This window comes from Dendrobates tinctorius, unplaced genomic scaffold (assembly GCF_039654945.1).
Source record: "Dendrobates tinctorius isolate UK_male_01 unplaced genomic scaffold, ASM3965494v1 ptg000404l, whole genome shotgun sequence".
NCBI classification, from domain to species: Eukaryota; Metazoa; Chordata; class Amphibia; order Anura; family Dendrobatidae; genus Dendrobates; species Dendrobates tinctorius.
In genome coordinates, this window is record NW_027362069.1 from 730,829 (window position 1) to 744,675 (window position 13,847).

Here is a 13,847-nt window from a genome sequence, read left to right on the forward strand (position 1 = left end):
TGAAGTGTCTCGTCCATTTGTCCTTCTTGCAGTAAAGCTGCCAACATCATCAGGGACAGGACCCTCATTCTTCCGCTCCAGGACCTCATAGTAGCTTGTATGGACCGGTCTTCCGTTTAACTCTACGGATGTGGCTTAGCGGGGACCATCAACCAGTGGCTCCAGTGGTCTTTGTGTCTTTTGGTCAGCAACCAATGTCTGGATTAACTAAAATAGAATCAAAAACTTATTTATACACAAATGGGAGTCCCTTTTGGACTCCGGACCTGCTGCAGGGGTTGTCAAATAGTTACAACATCTATGTGGACAAAAGAGTACCTCAGTTGTGGTAGCTTCTGACATCAGGAAGGCTTCCAGTCCCCTGAAAAGAGATCAACACACGAGCACATACTTCATACATCTTACCTTGGGCAACCTGTATGAAGTCAATCTGCAGTCATTGAAACGGATAGGAGGGCCCAGGCGCACGTGTATGTCTATGGCATCTTTCTAGTCTATCTGTGTTGTGCGCATCTAATGTATGTTAATGTAAAGCTAAACAGGTGGACCCAGCATCTTTCTTCAGAGCACATAGTTTTTGTCTTCACTCACGTGCGTTGAGTCATGAGCCATCACATGGTGCAAGGGTTTTAGCAAACATACCCACTGTCCCACCATCCACGGTTCTGAGCTCCAGCTTCCGACCAGACTTCAGTCTCTTCCCCGGTTGGTGACCGAGTCAGAGCCTGTAAGATACTTAAGTCTAACTGGTTATCTTTAATGCTCACCATGACCAGTGGAGGCGCCTCAGGGGTCTCCCAGTACCTTGGTCTTCTGGCTGATTCCCAGCCACTTTGTTTGCTTCGTGCTTCACGGGTTCCTTCTCATATGTACCCTCACTTCCACTATGGCAACCTCTTCCAGGGCCTGTTGGTGTAAGAAAAGACCTTTCCTCCCCATATGGGGCTGCAGTTGTGGGTTCACCTGAAAACAATGACTTGTATATGTGGTGTCTTGCTTACCTTAAAGCCCCCTAAACGCCTCAATGAGTGCCGTCAACTCCACCTCCCCTGTAGAGTTATGAGGGAGGAGTGGTTCTGCTTTCTACTATATCATGCTGTGTGATCGCCATACAACCAGGTTCTTGGACCTTCCGGAAAGAAAAACTCAAAATCCAGATTAATGAGAGATACCTTTATGATTAGCATATTAAAAATAGCGGACTCTCCTCTCTTCTCCCCCCCTTTGGAAATCACCATACTAATACCGAATAGGGGGCAGAGTGGTGGATTTCCATTACACATATAACGGGATTTTCTCTTTTTTTTTTTTTCCCTTTCTTTCTAACACATACTAAAAGCATTCCTTATCTTTACTACCTGACAATTGCCTTCCATGGATATCTGACACCGCTTCAAGTCAAAGGCAACGTTGTACCTTGAACCATCTGCCTCTCCTTTTTTTCTTATCAACATGCATTCTAAAAAAACTTGACATTAAGAAAAACTAGCTGTACACCTTCTACAAATACGTATTATGCTATAATGTGAATCCAGTGAGCAAAGCTGCAAGCTGCGCTTCTACCAGGTACGTCTCTGGTTCTCCATTATTTAATGGACATCTGACAAGATTATAATTTTCTATGTCACCTAATGAAATTCCGTCGACCCAGGGAGTTGCAGGAATACCATGCACATTGAGCCTAAATACTTTATACTCTGGAAATCTGTCTGACAGAAATCCAAAACCAGTGAGCTGTTGGATATACCCTCCTGGTATAATTTTGACAATTCTCCAACCTTCAGGAGATATAATCAACATTAATCCAAATGTGCAATTAGGGCACGACATTTTCTCATGGAATATTTGGCACACACACACACAAGGCAAGCTCAGACTATAAGACAGAACTTTTCCTATACAATACAACCCACAATATACACCACTCAACAGGTGCCTCCTCGATTCCTGACACGGAACCGTCTATTGTGGAAAACTTGTCCGTCTGGGCTTTGCAATATAAACTGTTCACCAAACCTCAGGTCTCGTAACGTGTGACCTTTCAACGCATTACTTAAAGGGATATGCGTGTTTAATGCTAACAGCACCCACCAATCATCTCCTCGCTGTATGTAATGGAATTTCTTCACATTCGTACCTGGGACTGTCCCAGCAAATATCCATCTGCCATACAAGACATGATTTGCATCAGATTTTCTCTTGAAAATCGCAGTCTGCAGACAGAACCTACAGTGGCCTCTCATTCAAACAGAATTTCACACATGAGATCATGCGCTTCCACTTATCAGCAGAGAGTCTCAAAGGTCATTCACATTCCTTCACACAGATTCAGTAAACTGTTAACTCCTTAAGCTTATTATCTCCTGGTGCTTCTGCTAAAAATCCTATCTATGTTTTCTGGTTGATACTTGACCGTATTGGGGCTAAAAATTCTCCTGGCTTGTCCTAAAATGTAAAATGCCTATGGCTTGCGGACCCATACTGACTGCACTTCGCTAACTCAATGTACAGGCCGCACCTAGACCGTATCTCTCTATCTGCCTCTTTCTCTGGTTGCTATTCACTTATTCTCTTAATATACGCTGTTACTGTGTGCCCACGTCTCAACAAGTGTACTTCATTATCACTCCGCTAGCAATATCTATGCCGACTGCACTGCGCTAATTCGATACATAGACTGCGTGCCGTTGTTATAAGAGGTCCCCGCTCACTGTTTGAACTTGCGTGTCCTAAACTGAAACTGATCAGTTGATAGGCATCAAACCCATGGGAACCTTGATAAGAAGGTTAACTATTTAGTGGTCTGGCCAGACCTCGTGACCCACCTGGTCACCTAACACTAAATCTCTACGTACTCAGTATGAGATGGCACTTCTCTACAGTTATAATAAACCTATATATATACCAGAGAGCAAATCCAATTAACTGTAGGCAGACTAATATGACCCAAATTTTCTTATTAGCCCAGTAAAAATCTTTTCCCTCAACTAAACCTGCTGAGCCTTGTATACTCAGAGATCTTATTTATCAACCAGAAGACTAAAGCTATCATTAGTATGCAGGCTAATGTAATCCCTACTACCTCAAAGTTCTTTAGCACCATTAGAGGGCAGTTTGTGCGTATCAGACAGAATAGAAGGTGGATAGACCTATCCTGTCTGTAACGGCGTTTTAACACCGTAATAGTACCTCTAGCACTCTCCAAGAGGACGTACACAGCCTTCTTTATGCGTATGCCGCCAGAGACGTGTCCTCACATGAATCCTGGCAAGCCAGTTACCATGGAGAGACGCTCCCAAGGGGCAAAAGCACAGTAAAGAATTCCTAGTACCCTCAAGGTTGGTTCAATCATTCATGCGCAATCATACGTAGCAGCTTTTAGGTTTCTCCCTCCAGCATACGTATTATGTATCACAAGGATATTCTACGGTTCTTAGCGCTGGTATTTAAGAAGACAGACTATACTGTACCCCAAGAGCCGGTTCAGAGCATGTAGCAGAGGGGAGACACAGAATTTGTAAGAATCAATGGCTCTTACCTTCACCGGTGATTTTGATCTGTGTGTCCTCTAGGCCTTCAGTCTGCGGGTGCCGGATTTCAGGATACTGGGGTCTTCTGTTGTAACCAGCCCACCCAGGGACGCCAACTGATGGGTTTGTGATTTGATGTTTATCTCTCAATGGGAGATCGATATGCTGGAAGGTTGCCAGATTTTGGTCTGAGGCCTACTCGAGTAGCGGAGAACAAACACACACAGAGACAGGATATGTATCTGCAGGATGTTCCCAATTTCCTGATTTAATTAGGCAGCTTATATGCTCATTTGAGTAGGCGGTAACATTACATCATCACATTTCATTGGACAATTGATCATTCAACAGTAAGCATAAATGGTTCCAACCAATCATATTCGTTAACCAATCAGATGGTACTCGGCTGTTAATTATTAGTATTTGTGTAGACGTGCTGAAAGCTTTAATAGGTCTTGGGTAAATTACACAAGACCCCAATATTATTCTCATTAATCTATCCTCATGACAGTTATAGCTCCATTAGCCTCATTAACCTGTCTTACTAAGTATTCATGGCCCCAGTATCTACCTAACATGTGGACGTGTAGTTTCAATGTCCAACTGGGTGCAGTAAACAGTTTATCCATCACGTACAATTTTCTTATGAAGAATAAGGTTATAGGTAATCATTATCATGAGACAGCATTTTCATATACAGAGTATGCATGTAAGACCCCAGAAATACATTGATATTAAAAGGACATATAGAATTCCCTGTCAGCGTGTTGGGGCGCAGCATGTGGTTCTCTTGGCAGCCATGAGTAAGGAATGAAAACATGGGGTTATGACCTGATGAGCGATTAGCGAGGGACTATTGTTATGTTCACACCTCACTAGGGGATTATTATACCTCTGCTAATTTGCATTCTTGGGGCCTCTTGAATCTATTTGCACTGGCAATACACATACTATTCCCTCCCGCTGTCATAAGCTCAGCACTTTTGTTGCACCTAGGTCTCTTTCTGACACTCAGCCATACTACTATTGCATTATTTTGTCGATTCTTATATTTGTGAGCTATTTAGCAATAAAATAATCATGTGATTTTATATGAGGATATAGACTCCTTCTTTTTGCATGTTTTAAATGTAATGCTCTATTTAATTGGCCTCCCCCTCACTCGACTATCCCCTCTCCAGTCCATCCTTATTGCAGCAGCCAGGGTTGTCCATCTGGCTAATAGGTACTCGGATGCATCCACTCTTTGCCAGCTGTTACACTGGCTTTCCATTCATTATAGGATCCAATTCAAAGTACTTGTTCTCACCCTCAAAGCTCTCCACAGTGCAGCACCCCCCTACATCTCCTCCCTCATTTCTGTCTATCGGCCTAGCCGATCGCTGCGCTCTGGAAATGACTTGACTAACCTCTTCACTAATCCATACTTCCCACTCCCAACTCAAAGACTTCTCCCGTGTTGCGCTCCTATCCTCTGGAATGCTCTACCACAAGAACTTAGGATCAGCCACAAGTTGCATAGTTTTAGGCGCTCTCTCAAAACACATTTGTTCAGAGCAGCCTATCACATTCCCTAATCAAAGTCATTTTATGTGTAAGTGTGCATGTGTAGCCCATTCACTATCTCCATCCATCCCTTCCTCAAGATGGCTGGACTATCATTGTAAATACACACCTGTACTTTGTATCTCCCCCACCTCATTGTACAGGGTGTGCCATTTATATGGATACACCTTAATAAAATGGGAATGGTTGGTGATATCAGCTTCTTGTTTGTGGCACATTAGTATATGGGAGGGGAAAAAATCTTTTCAAGATGGGTGGTGACCATGGTGGCCATTTTGAAGTCGGCCATTTTGAAGTCGGCCATTTTGGATCTATCTTTATTTTTTTCAATGGAAAGAGGGTCATGTGACACAAAAGTATTGAGATTTTCACAAAAAAACAATGGTGTGCTTGGTTTTAACATAACTTTATTCTTTCAAGAGTTATTTACAAGTTTCTCTTTGTTTACAGCCATTGACGTGTCACAGAGGTTAACATGAGAGGAGCGGATAAAAATTATGTTGATGTCTGTTGAACGCAGTACCGGGTCATTGCAGCAGATTTCAATGCAAAAAAACCCACACAAGAAATCTGTCACCATTCCCATTTTATTTAGGTGTATCCATATAAATGGGCCACCCAAAAAAGTTTGCCTCATCACTAAACATAATGTTCTGTGTAAACTGAGGGTCCTGTTCCAATTTTTGTTTTGCCCATTCTGCATATTCATGACACCGATCTGGTCACCAACCATTCCCATTTTATTTAGGTGTATCCATATAAATGGCCCACCATGTAGATTGTAAGCTCTCATTAGCAGGGTCGTTATATTTTGCTTCATTGAATTATTGTTAACGTTGTTACGACTGTTGTGTTTGAAACTGTTAAACTGTCAACACTGTGGAATATGTTGGCGCTATAAAAATAACGTTTTTTATTATTATTATTATTATTATTATAAACAGGAAAAAGGCTTCTCCCTTGTGTGAGTTTTCTGGTGCCTAACAACATTTGATTTATGTGTAAACCATTTCCCACATTCTGAACAGGAAAAAGGCTTCTCCCCTGTGTGAGTTCTATGGTGATTAACCAAATCTGATTTCTGGTAAAAACACTTCCCACATTCTGAACAGAAAAAAGGCATCTCCCCTGTGTGGGTTCGCTGGTGCTTAGCCAAATCTGATTTCTGGTTAAAACACTTCCCACATTCTGAACAGGAAAAAGGCTTCTCCCCTGTGTGGGTTCGCTGGTGCTTAACCAAAGCTGATTTCTGGTTAAAACATTTCCCACATTCTGAACAGGAAAAAGGTTTCTCCCCTGTGTGAGTTCTCTGGTGTTTAACAAAATCTGATTTCTGGATAAAATATTTCCCACATTCTGAACAGAAAAAAGGCTTCTCCCCTGTGTGAATTCTCTGGTGCTTAACCAAAGTTGATCTCTCGTTAAAATACTTCCCACATTCTGAACAGCAAAAAGGCTTCTCCCCTGTGTGAGTTCTCTGGTGTCTAACAAGATTACATTTTTGGTTAAAACATTTCCCACATTCTGAACAGGAAAAAGGCTTCTTCCCTGGGTGCGTTCTCTGGTGCTGAACCAAATGTGATTTCTGGTTAAAACACTTCTCACATTCTGAACATGAAAATGGCTTCTCCCCCGTGTGAGTTCTCTCATGCCTAATAAGGTTTGAATTCCAGTTAAAGCATTTCCCACACTTGGAACATGAAAATCTCTTCTCCGTTGTGTGATTTTTTTGTTGATTAAGAAATGACTTTTTGAGGGAAAAACTATTTCTATATTCTGAATGTGAAAATGACTTATCTTCTTTAGGAGCAGTTTCTTTTTTGATGCTTATTTTCTTACTTTCATTTTCCTTAGTAGTCAGTAATGAATCAGAAGATGGGACCTGTTTCACAGGATCAGATGACAGATCTTTACTGTAAAGGGATGCTGGTATATCTGGAGCAATGGCAGTCACTTCAGTTGTATCCTGTGGGATTTCGAGATCATCTGATTTAAAAATTGAAGATATCAGCTGTCCTGATCTCCTGGTAGAGTCACCTGCAAAGAAAAAAAGATAATTATTTTAAATAAAATATCCTTGAATTTTGTATTTTTGAAAATGGCTGCTTAAACCGCCAGTGAAAATGGCAAGTTATGTAAAAATATTGAATGACTGTCTAAGTCAATGACAGTTCACAGTCTAATAGATAAAGTTAGAGGATGAACCAGTAGAGTGTGGTGTTCAACTGTTTGTTCATTCTGCCTCCCAAATATAATAAATAAAAAGCAACCCATCAATGATATGTAGGCGAAAATACCACCAATAACAACTCCTACTCATCTCACAAAAAACAAGTTCCCATTCAGGTCCATCATCTGTCAGAGAAAAAACAGATGTCCACATTATTAATGGCTCAAAGACTCTTGAAAAGCAACATGGCTTCCATAAACAAATCCAGCAAAATGCACTCTTTCCAAGTCAACTCTCCCCCTGGCTTCTGAGCTTTGCAGTGTACCTAAACCACATTTACCATCCCTGTATTTGGCATCACTGTAATGAGAAGGACCCACTTAGTTTCCTATGTGCGTGTCTAGTGGAGCACAATCCGGGCATTATGTGCTGGGCAATAATATGGCATATTTCTAATCTTCACTCTCCAACATCCCCTGTGTGCTAATTTCCACAAAGTGCCTGTGGAGTCAAAATAGTCACTACTCTTATAGATTAATTGACCGAGGGTTATAATTTCCAAAATGTAGTCACTTTATGAGGATTTCTACTGCTCTGGATTTCTGACATTTTGTCATATTGAGACTTCCGCAAACGGTATGTCCCATTTTCTCTGGGATCTGCTCCTGTGACATCTGCTTCTGTCACCAAGTGCCATCTTATTCACTCTGCAGGCAGCACCGGTGATGGAGGCGACATTAGAAACAGAAGCTGTAGGCGGCACAGGCACTGTTCAGCCACTAAGATGAGGGTGCCTGGGACCAGTAGTACTGTCCAGTCTGGCAGTATATATGTGTGGGTGCTGTCCAGGTGAAGTTATCTGCTCCCTGCTTCAGCACCTGCTTGCCCTCTTGCTTAACGTGTAGAAATGCAGTAAATATATACAGTAGATATGCGCTACATACACAGATGACCCTGATCTATGAATTACTGAACGTCTCCATGTATGGCTGGGTAGAGCAGGCTGGGGCACACGTACACTTAAGGAGGTGATCAAATTGATTGTGAAGCCGTACTCTGTCCTGGATCTGTACTATGTTGGATGATGCAGAGTCAGCAGTGTTGCAGCCGGCTGCGCTGATCCTGCCACCTGCTTGAAAAGGACAAAGCTGCCGCCCTATGTCTGCGTGATGTCACTACACTGCCGGCTCTCTTCTGTTGCAAAAAAGAAGGGATCCCTGACGAAGGACACTGAAGCCTCAGAAACGCATTGGATAATATCACTCGGTTTTGCAATAGAAGAGAGCCGGCAGTGTAGTGACATCACGCAGACATAGGGCGGCAGCTCTTTCCTTTTCAAGCAGGTGGCAGGATCAGCGCAGCCGGCCTGAACGCTGCTAACTCTGCATCATCCTACACAGTATATATCCAAGACACAGTATGGCTTCATTATCGATTTGATCATCGCCTTAAGTGTATGGATGCCCCTGACTACTTTGCCCAGCCATACACATAGCTGTTTAGTAATGCATATATCAGTGTCATTTAGTGTATTTACCGCATATCTATAGTATTTCTTAAAGAGATTTGTATAAAAGTCCAGCTCACCCACGTCTGACCTCACCGCACCTCAGACTCGGATCCGGCCCTGCCCTGGCCGCACAGCAATAATAAAAGAAGAAGCGATGCAGCTGAGTGCTCTGGCGATTTATTGAATGCTGTTCAAACAACAGAACGTTGTTTACGCGTTTCTGGCTAGACGCCCTTAATCATAACCATTATGATTAAGGGCGTCTAGCCAGAAACGCGTAAACAACGTTCTGTTGTTTGAACAGCATTCAATAAATCACCAGAGCACTCAGCTGCATCGCTTCTTCTTTTATTATTTCTTAAAGAGGTTGTCCAGTACTAGGACAAGCACTTCTTAAACTAAATCTTCGTCCCTGATAAAATAATAAAGCTTATATTCACCTGCCAATCTGACTCCCTTCCAGCGGTGTTGGCACTCGCTGCATTGGGACTGCGATGTGGTGGAATGACAAGTGATGCCCGGCACCCATTCAGCGCTGGCGTCACTGAACATGAAGAGGAAGTCCGGGATGAGCTGCAGCTCTGTCTTCCTCTTCATGTTCAGTTTGTCCGAAGGTGGAGACAGTGACGCCAGTGCTGATTGTGTGCCGGGCACCACGTGTCACAACACCGCATCACAGTAGACAAACCCCTATACGTGTATATTACAGCCATAAACCACACAGAGAGTAGAGATCTATCATGGCACAGGTGGAATGTGGTTTATGTAGTTTATCAAAATCCTGCTTCAAGTTATTTGGTTTTAAACAGAAAAAAGAAATTGAAAACTCAGGCTAGGGGAAGATCTGTTGTTATTGTACAGAAATTCACACTTGGCCTCACTGTACAATTAATGTTGTCAATCATAAAAGGGAAGTTTGACCAGAAAGACTGGACCTGGTCTTGGAGGGACCATGAGACATTCAGCGGCACAGAAGGGAGAGAAGATTCATCCGATAAGATCTCAGGGATCTAGGAAGCCAACAGCATCATTACCCTCCGCTTTCTCTTACAGGCCCAGCATAAGATTTTTCTTCAAGTGATTTTCTATCTTGTCAGCACATTCTACGTACGCTGTCATTTGGCTTTATAGTTACAGATCTGGGCAGGTAACGGTCAGCGTCTCCTAATACCAGGGGGTAGGTGGATCCTCCAGGTTGTAAGTGTTAGGAATCTGGGTTCAATAATGCCTATGCGGGAATCCAGATTCACACATTTGTCTCCAGAGCCTAAGTCCTTTTTCCCAGCTTCTGAGCATGCCCATGGGACGAGCTCCCATTGGAGTTCAGGAGTCAGGTGCTCAGGTCCTGCTCCTGATTTCATTGGCTTAGCTCAGAGCTCTGGAGATTTCCGGCAGGTCCCGTACGCTATAAAAAGTGCGCATGGCCGTTATGCCATGCGCTAGTATTTTTATACTGCAGCTGTGTGTTTGGTGACGGATGCTTGGATTGGTGACTGACTAATTATGAAACCCCTTCCCTCGGTTATTACGTCTGTGTGAGTGAGTGGTATTCTGTCAGCACCTGCGCTAGCGCCAGCGCACAAGCTCCATCTTTCCAGCAGCTTAGCGTCCTGCATCGCGCTTGCGATATTTGCGGTTGCAGCCTGTCCAGGCGTGCGCAGTTGCAACGCCAAGCACACGTGTACATGGTAAGTCCGCTCGGTTGTAGTGACTGTATTTAACTACTCCGGTTTCCGGCTACCGCACGTGTGCCGCTGAGATCATGTGCTGTTAACAGGCTCAGCGATACTTTTGGTATTATTTTTCCCTGCAGCTCTGTGTCATTTAACAGAGCTTGCCTTTTTGCACCTGGGTGAGTTAGAACCCTGTGCATATTACCGCTTTAGTGCTCTGCCTCTCTCAGCAGCGGTTCTGTCATCCACCGCATGGTGGACCCTGAGTGGAGAAGGCACTTTAATTTTTTTTTTTTTAGTGCCTTCTGCCACTCCTAACAGTAAGTCATTAGAACAGTTTTGGGTGGAGGAGAATGCTGTGGTCTAGAGGCAAAATGGTGATCACACGATTGTGATATGTCCAGACTACACCACCGATAAAGCAGCCACAGCTGGTGACTGAGAGGAATCTGTGACTTCTCTGCATTCAGTGGTTACTACTCACCTGGGTAGTCATATGTGGGAATCTCCTCTTTACACCGCTCATCACCCCTCACATATGTCTCTGTAGTATTAATATGGGTCAGATCTTCACCCTGAAACAAATATTGTAATAGTCACAGACAGATGGAGAAGTCCCATCTATGATCAGCTCTAATCCTGCCATCTCCACCGTTCTCATTACACAAGTATAAAATATATAATACTGGTGGATAAAACAAGACTGAGCACAAGACCTTCACAGCCTTCTACACATCATAGGGGAGATCTCCTGACACCTTCTCTCCATCTACCTGATGATCCTGAGGAGCACTGGGATCTTCTTGGTTACAGTCCTGTGGAAGAAGAGGACGGGGACATCTCTCTGGTGTTGTCCTCTTACTGGATAGATCTGGAGGAAACACATACAGGGACTGAATTCATTCTCTACATACAGATAATTATAGGCCGTGTGTATTTAGTCCTGTCTATTACCTGGAGATGTGAGGGGCTGGGGAACCTCCATTATGACGTTCTTGTACAGATCTCTGTGTCCTACTAAATACTCCCACTCCTCCATGGAGAAATAGACAGCGACATCCTGACACCTTATAGGAACCTGACACATACAATGATATCGTCATCCCCCCGATCCCTTCATAGTGTTACTGTATAATGTCCCAGCATTCCCAGCAGTGTCACCTCTCCAGTCAGCAGCTCAATCATCTTGTAGATGAGGTCTAGGATCTTCTGGTCATTGATGTCCTCATGGATCAGGGGGTGAGGTGGAGGCCCCGTGATTGGGCTCAGGGGTCTTCCCCATCGCTCAGACACAGGGTCCTGACAGCGATCACTAGAGGTCTTCTTCACCACTGTGTAATCCTGGTTATGGAGAGACACATTAATAAATCTCACTACAGACATTTCCAGAGTCCTCACCTCTCCAGTTCTGTCCATCTGTTATTCCCATAGATAAGAATGATGTAATGTGACGTCATCAGAATCTCTCACCTCTCCAGTGAGACGGAAGAGGATCTCTAGGGTGAGGTGTAACATCCTCTCCGCCATCTTGTCTCTGTCCATATCCATCCTTGATGGGTAAATCAGGAAAATTCTCTTCTGTAGAAGATCTTCACTGAGAGGATCCGATATTGTAGAGACCTGAATGAGAAGATGAGACAATGTTTCCAGGCTTCTTCTTGTGGGAATCGGCTGCGATATCCCCTGTGCAATATATAGTATTTCTAGTATTAATGTGCTCAGTAATGGGGGGGAATCTCCACATACCTCCACCTGCAGAGCCGCACTCCACATATATGGCTGCTCTGTGCACAGGACCTGTGATGAGGTCACAGGAGGGGAGGAGTCAGGGGTCACATGATCTCCGGAGTGAAGACGCTCCATGGAGACTTCTCCTCAGTCAGTGACATTCCTGCCATTATTCGCCCCTCACTACTGGCACAATTACCCCGCGCCGCCTTCTCTACACAGTGTTATGTGTGGAATGTAACGTGTGATTTCTCTGGAGGGAAATAGACCTCACACACAGGGTCGGTTTTAGGCAAAGTTTAATATGGGGCCCAAATGCTGACATATTGCACATCACACAGGAGCATTTCGGTTGTAGTTACATGCGCTGAGTTCAGGACGCTAAACAAGCGTGATCGACAATATTGAAATCGTTCCACACTTGTTTCCCGGCCTCTTTCCACCGGCTGAGGAATAATGATGGGAACGGAACAATCACTATTAGATGAATCTGTCCCCAGACAGGATCATGTTATCAGCAGCACATCTACAGTTTACACCGGCGATGTGCTGCCGAGAACAATGATTTTTCTTCCAGCATAAACAATCCAATCACTTGATGAATATGCAGCATTTTGCTTGTTTAGTATAATACACCCCATAGTCCGCCATACTTTATAATGTGCACCACAGTCCTCCATAATGTAAAATGCACACCCCATAGTCCTCCATATAATATAATGTGCCCCATAGTCCTCTATATAGTATAATACACTCCCTATAGTCATCCCAATAGTATAATACACCATAATACTGCCATCTGCCACCATCGCACTCTAACCATCATGTCTATCTATTCTCCCTACAGGTACGTCACCCAGCTTTCCATACAGACTTCTTACCTCTGCTTCTAATATTCACTTGGTATGTCTTTCAACTAACCCCCTGCTTTACCCCAGTGTCATCCACAACCTGAGTCCTCCATACATCTGTGACCTCGTCTCCCGGTACTTTCCTGCACGAAACTTCCGATTCTCACAAGATCTCCTTCTCTACTCCCCTCTTATCTCCTCTTCCCACAATCGCATACAAGATTTCTCCCGCGCATTCCCCCTACTCTAGAACTCTCTACCACAACATTTCAGACTCTCACCTACCATGGAAACCTTCAAAAAGAACCTAAAGACCTACCACTTCTGACAAGCCTACAACCTGCAGTGATCCTCCGTCTACTGAACCGCCGCACAACCAGCTCTACCCTCACTGTATCCTCACCCATCCCCTTGTAGATTGTGAGCCCTCGCGGGCAGGGTCCTCTCTCATCCTGGACCAGTCATGACTTGTATTGTGTAAGATTACTGTACTTGTATGTATTATAAATAAAAATAAATAAAAATACCTTTGACAAGTGTCTGCATTTTAAATATCAAGAAATCAGCATAATAATTCAATAGCAGACAGAAAATAAATGGACGATAAGGACAATCGCAAACTACCTAAAGAGAAAACTGCAGATTTTTATGGAATAAATTCATGGACTTCAGTGCGCTGCTTTACAAATTCACGAACTCAGGTTATGAGAAAAGATTAACTGTTTTATTTCCCAACGCGTTTCAAAGTGTATACCACTTCTTCCTCAGGGGATGACATATATAATGGCGGGCAGAGGCTCAATCCACTGCTGGGTGGAT

General features: G+C 43.6%; 1 protein-coding gene across 1 annotated transcript; it reads right to left on the minus strand.

Moving 5' to 3' along the window:
* Nucleotides 1-215: 215 nt before the first annotated feature.
* Nucleotides 216-12,238, minus strand: LOC141076436 (uncharacterized). The gene is made up of 6 exons (XM_073563886.1): nucleotides 11,920-12,238; nucleotides 11,611-11,790; nucleotides 11,404-11,527; nucleotides 11,223-11,320; nucleotides 10,934-11,024; nucleotides 216-7,133 (listed from the first exon to the last, which is right to left on the minus strand). Exons 1-6 carry the CDS (start codon nucleotides 12,220-12,222, stop codon nucleotides 6,031-6,033), a joined length of 1,899 nt encoding a protein of 632 aa, XP_073419987.1. The 5' UTR covers nucleotides 12,223-12,238; the 3' UTR covers nucleotides 216-6,030.
* Nucleotides 12,239-13,847: the final 1,609 nt, after the last annotated feature.